This window comes from Ochotona curzoniae, unplaced genomic scaffold (genome assembly GCF_017591425.1).
Source record: "Ochotona curzoniae isolate NIBS_2020 unplaced genomic scaffold, NIBS_Ocur_1.0 contig_2599, whole genome shotgun sequence".
Classification (NCBI taxonomy): domain Eukaryota; kingdom Metazoa; phylum Chordata; class Mammalia; order Lagomorpha; family Ochotonidae; genus Ochotona; species Ochotona curzoniae.
In genome coordinates, this window is record NW_024465520.1 from 6101557 (window position 1) to 6107556 (window position 6000).

The 6000-nt window shown below is 41.2% G+C and overlaps 1 protein-coding gene across 1 annotated transcript in view; it reads right to left on the reverse strand.

Moving 5' to 3' along the window:
* The window catches only part of LOC121152634 (ceruloplasmin), a 36823-nt gene extending 31169 nt beyond the window's left edge, over positions 1 to 5654 (reverse strand). Inside the window, exon 1 of the mRNA XM_040974768.1 lies at positions 5275 to 5654. Coding sequence (XP_040830702.1) covers positions 5275 to 5420 — 146 coding nt within the window. The 5' untranslated portion in view covers positions 5421 to 5654. The remainder of the gene's footprint in view (positions 1 to 5274) is intronic.
* Positions 5655 to 6000: the final 346 nt, after the last annotated feature.

The window sequence follows — 6000 nt, forward strand, 5'->3', positions numbered from 1 at the left end:
GCAAAAATAACTGCTAAATTACTGAAGACGACTGAGTTAAAAGCACAGATTTCTAGTCCATGATGGTGCAGAGGCTCAAGCAGTGCGCAGTGTCAGCCAGGCACACAGGGGGGCTGCAAAGTTGTCCAAGATGTGAGTCTGCTGTGGGCACACCCCAAGAACCCAGGTCTGGAAGTGTCAAAGGCTTGACTAAGCCCTAGGATGGTTTCCCTCAAGGTCTGGACACATCCCTGCTTGTAGGAGAGCAGACTGATGTATTTAGAGATATGCTACTCAGTGCTCTACCATGCCCCGTTGGTAACACATCTCACATAGACCAACTTAAAAATAGCTTGAAATGGCTTCAGACTTCATTTGCAGAGTGCATTGTATTTTTTGAATGTGACTAGACAGCCTTTAGAAATACATCATATCCCATTTCCATGAATTATAGCAGGCTTTATCAAGATGCCTTCATTGCATTGAAATCCTTTTGTATTACTCATTTCCTAAAATAGAGGGACAGTGACCTAGGTTTTCCTACTCATTTTTTTCTACACAAAGACTTGATGGGATGAGGGATGACAATGACCTCTAATCTGGTGTTGGGAGGGCATTTGTCAAGGTGTTTAGGTCACCCTGTGGGATGGGTGACTGCACAGCCTGTGGGAGTCCCTGGTTTGCGTCCTGGCTGTGCCTCTGACTGCAGCTCTCTGCACCCCCTGGCAGAGTGGTGATGGCTCAAGGGCTTGACTTCCCACCAGCCCCAGGAGACACTCGCTGGAATCCACGGCTCCCAGTTTTAGCCTGGTCCAGCCCCAGCTGGGGTGGACATTTAAGGAGTGAATCAGATAGCCATCTGTTTCTGTCTTTCAAATACATCCATTTTAAAAGTAAGTAAAAGACTTGAATGAAAATAACAAAACAACCCGAAGTCCTAATAGATCCAGGATGTCTCACAGTTGGGATTTCTTCTGCATATATCCCAGTGGACAAACTGGCTTTTCTGTCTTGTGTTTTATTTTATCTCAACCACCAAATTAGGAACTAATTCACGTAGTGTGATATTTTGGGGAGGTCTGTCTGTTTATGATCTGTCTTCATTGGAGCTCAAAAAAGATCATTCTGACATGTCTATATAATTTCAAGAGCACAGTTTGGGGACAAAGGGTCAATTTCTGGAAGCTTGCAGGAAGGTTGCCAGTCAGATGTTTATTCACAAGAATCTATTCTAGTTGTTCTTTGAACCAAACAAAGAACTCACATTTAATTGTGGTCCTTCCTGTTGTCGATTAAAACGGGCTCCTCCTTGCTGCCTTAGCAGATATGTTTCCCTCCCAATAGTCATAATTCCTTCCTTCCGGCTCCACTCGTGTTTTTAAAAAGCAGACACCAATCATTTCTGGAAGTTTGATATCTAAAGGAGGGTTTTTTCTGTGGCAGGGAACTTAATTATTTTATGTTGCCTCATAAGAGTATAATAACGTTGCCCCCTCCCATGAAGTCAAAATCCACTCAAATGGTCTGGTCTCATGCTGGGGCATGGTTACTAAAACTTCAGTATTGTAGGTGAAAAGTTTCCTGGATTTTTGCCATCGCTAACCAAGACATAACATACTATTTTCTGTTCCTGTGTAACGAATGACCACACTGTGGCATAAAAAAGGGCCTACCCATTTATAAGCTGGCATTTGTATGAGTCAGGAGTCTGGCCTGGCCTGGCTGTGTCCTCCCCTTGGAGCACCAAGGTGTTGAAATCCAGGGGTTATTGGGCTGAATGCTCGTCTGAAGCTCTGTGGAAAAACCCACTTCCTCGTTCATTCAGGGTATTGGCATATTTCAGTTCACAGAGGTAAGTCTGAAACTCCCTCTTATTGTTGGCTGGTAGTGGCCTCTCACAGCTCCTGGCCACTCCCGACTTTGATTTAAGAACCCGTCTCATGCTGGAATGAGCAACATTGGCTGAAATCCCCCTGTGCCCTCCTTGACATGTCCTGTCACTACAGGCCTCCCTGCTTTTAGAGCGGGCCAACACAGGTCTTAGGGCTCCCAAACGGGACACTGTGGGAGTGGAAGCAGCCTGTCCCCAGTGTCTGGAGCTTTGGAGCAGGATGTCTTTTAAAAGCCCACTTTAAATGCCTGCTACCACAAGCAGGAACCACCAGAAAAACAGGAAAGAGGTTGGTGGGAGACTCAGCCAAGGTGCGTGTCACACAACTGGAAGGCATTATAGGCCCTCGGGAGCACAGCTGGAACGTGGAACCTGACGGTCAACTTTCTTTTGCCTGTGTTTTCAGGAGAGATAGAAACAGTGATAGCAACGTGTGGAGCTGGAAGGTAGAAACCGCACTAGCCTTCAGTTAGGTCCTTCACACAGACTAGATTCTCTCGTAGGATGTGTTTGTACCATTCTGGTTATGGCTTACTAGTTTTTAACTTGATAACATCAAGGAATGAATCATTGTGAGTGAAATTTGCAGGTAATTTTAGCTAATGTTTGTACCACTTTTAGAATTATTTAAAAATATAAATGATTTTTGAAGGATTGTTAAGTAGTTCATTGGGAGGACCTTTTGCTGGGATGCCTCCAGTATCTAGGGATTCTATATAAGCAAAACAAAACCTAATTTAGGAGAAGCAGTGGAATGAAACATCAGTTTAACTAGTTGGAAAGTACACGTTAGTCTCTAGAAACTTCAACAGTCATAGCCACTTGACCTCTGTAAATCTGATCTGCCTTTCCAATACAAATAAATAAATATTTTTCAAAATCTCTTTAAAAGAATTGCAAGAACTATATTTTAAGAAAGTCAGTACTGTTGGTGAGAACATGTTAAGTGCAAAAAGGTCTTATGATGGTTATTCTTGTGCTTAAATAATTTCACCCTTATTTCCAGCTTCCTAAGGGGTACTATACACAAAAGCAGGTAACATCAAGATAAGAATATTATTATTTTTTCCTGTTATTAATTCAATAAACATTTACTTTTTTAATGTTATGGGTCTAGAATATACTATTTACGTTCACTCATTATTTTTACATGTGTGTCTTGATTCTTATTTAAATATAAATAACAGGATCAGGAACTATATCATAGAGTCTTTATTCATTCACTTACTGAAGTGACAGTTTAGACACCGACCCAAGTAAATGGCAGGTGTGAATATAATAGAAGGAAATCATTTTCTACTTCATTGTGTTGATGTTATTGGGCCTCAGAACACACTGCCCCTAAAAATCCTAAAAAGCTTTCGGGAGAAAACCTCTCCTAGGATTTCTGGACAGAACTGCTCATCTCCACCAGGTCAGTTGGATTTGGGTGAAAGGTCTATTTCATTTTAGTCATCTGGCGTAATCTTGTGCAATCCCTTGCTCTTCTATAAAATTCCTCATGTATTAAAAAAAATAATCCTTCTTAAAATTAATCAGCAGCTTTGGCAGCACACCCTTTTATAGTCGATCGTGGTTTAAAAGAGTCATCTGAACCCTGTGACAGGGACAGCCCCCGGAAGCTAAAGCCCATCTTTTCCCTTCAAACCATTGAATATTTACTGTGTGAGGACAAAGGAAAACGTGCCTTCGTGAAATATGTGAATTTGAACTAGAAATTGGCAATGTTAGAAGACTTCACAGGTCTCATGGAAAGTCTTGTGGTCCTAGGTCACTCATATCCAGCCCCGAATAAGACCTTATACTTACCTCTTAACAGAACCTATTCTATTCCATCTATTGTGCTAATATCAGAGAAACGAACTCTTTTCCTAGCCTTTGATATGTCTGACTTTTTCCTTGGAAATAAAACCATATATAATTTACATTTAATAAAGAAAATATTGAAACAGTACAAAATAATGCCTCTGCGAAGCTACACCAATGTATCATATTTCTAAGGCGATAATACTCAAAAAACCTGGTTGGATAAATGCAAATCTCAAATTTATTTTTACCTTTATGTCAGAAACTTTTCTCACTGTGCATTGTCAAATTAATAGCTTATTAGGCATTATTAGCACATGCATTTCCTTTCTTTCTGTAGAAAATTTCAACTATTTAAAAGAATGTACTTGTGTGTGGCTCAACGGGCTAATCCTCCACCTTCAATCACTGCATCCCATATGGGTGCTGCTTTCTATCCTGGCTGTTCCACTTCTGATTCAGCTCCCTGCTTGTGGCCTGAGAAAGCAGCAGAGGATGGTCTGAGTTCTTGGGACCCTACACCTACGTGGGACACGCAGAGGAAGCTCCTGGCTTTGGATCCGCTCAGCTCTAGCCATTGCGACTATTTGGAGAGTAAGCCAGCAGACAAAAGATCTTTCTCTCTGTCTCTCCTTCTCTCTGCATATCTGCCTTTTCAATAAAAATAAATAAATCATTTTTTTAAAAAAAAAGAGTGGTAATTAGCCTTCAACCAGAGTCAGTATGTGTGAAATTTGACATGTTTATTTAGCTTTTAAAGTAGCGTCTTAGCAGCTGATGGGTATTGAACTCACTGTTGAAAAATGCTCATTAATGTGGTGACTGCTGGTTGTAAAAATGAAATTGCCATTTGGCAGTAAATGTTTAATTAACATTATTAGAAGTAATGATCTCAATAGAGATACGCTTCCATAATGAAAATCTTGAAGAACACAATATTTTTGTTTTTTTGTTTTCTGTCTGGTGAATGTTACTTGAAATAGGGCGGTTTCAACTGCAGCATAAAAATATTTCAGTTATGCGGAGTTTGGGGGCCAGCTTAGTAACATTTGTGTGCGGTTTTGATGCTCTCCCAGCCAAGGGCTTTAGCATGTCCACCCTGTAAGGGAACCTACGAGGCACGCTAACAGTCTGTATTTTACAGATCAGCAGCTCTGGAGTGATGAGAAGTTAGCACGACTAGCCATCCAGCGTCATCCAGCAACTATTAGCATCAGATTTATTCAGCTGATACTTTATGTCTGCCAATGATGCTTCGACTGATTGAAAAATATTGTACTCTCACAGAAAACGGTGTAATAAGCATAACATTTTACGTAGTCGTTGCTTGAACAAAAACAATCTCTGCATGAGCAGACAGGAATAGAGAATGCTGATGGGAGAGGAGGCAGTGCCGCCCAGGGCACCAGGGCAGCAGGGCAGCTCGCAGGAGATGCACACCGTTCCGAGGCAGCACAGGGTCACGGGGAGGGCAGCTTTGCAAACGATCAACACCGCAGAACACACAGCAGCACAGCGGCTCGAGTTTCAACATATAACACATCAAATAAAAAGGAAATGTATAAAGTTGATGCATAAACAACAAAAAAGCAACTTACGTGTCCACAGAGATAAGTTTTTTGTCCCCGGTGTCAGTGGCGTAGTTCCATGATGTTTCAATAATTCCAATATAATAATGTTTCTCTTCCGCCCGGGCTCGGGCATTACATAAAAACAAAAAAATGCCAAACATCAAAAGCTTCATTGTCCCCCCTCTCTCGGAGCTTGAGAAGCAATGAGGTAAAATCAGAAGCAGGCAAATTTATAAGGAAGGCTTTCTTCTCTTATTTGCTTGATTGACACAATTTCATGTTGCACAAGAGTAAATTGTTTCGTTAAAGCAAATAACAGTTTCCAATTCAGCTCAGTTCTGGTAAACCCAGGAGAAAAAAACCAGCTGGCAGTCGCCAGGATTCTCTGAGTACAAATAAAGTCAACAGTGATTGTTGGAGCACCCGTGTGGTGTGTCTCTGGAACTTCTTTCACTCATTGTGTAAATTCCAGGGGTACAGGACTTCTTTACACGCTCCAATTATTTGTCTAATCATGCAGGACGGTGTCCTGTAAAAGGCATGTCTAGTAAACCAGAAGAAAGATTCTGCAAAACTGGCAGCACCTGACTACTTGTAGAAGCCGGACAAAAACTTAAATTACAGCTTAAGAGATAAAACATGCCGTTTAGCATGCCAAATTTAGGCAACCCAAAATAAGAATTTCATTTGAAAGGGTTTGTCTATTTTGTGAACTCTGGCTATATCTGTATGGAGACTTTATCAGATCATTCA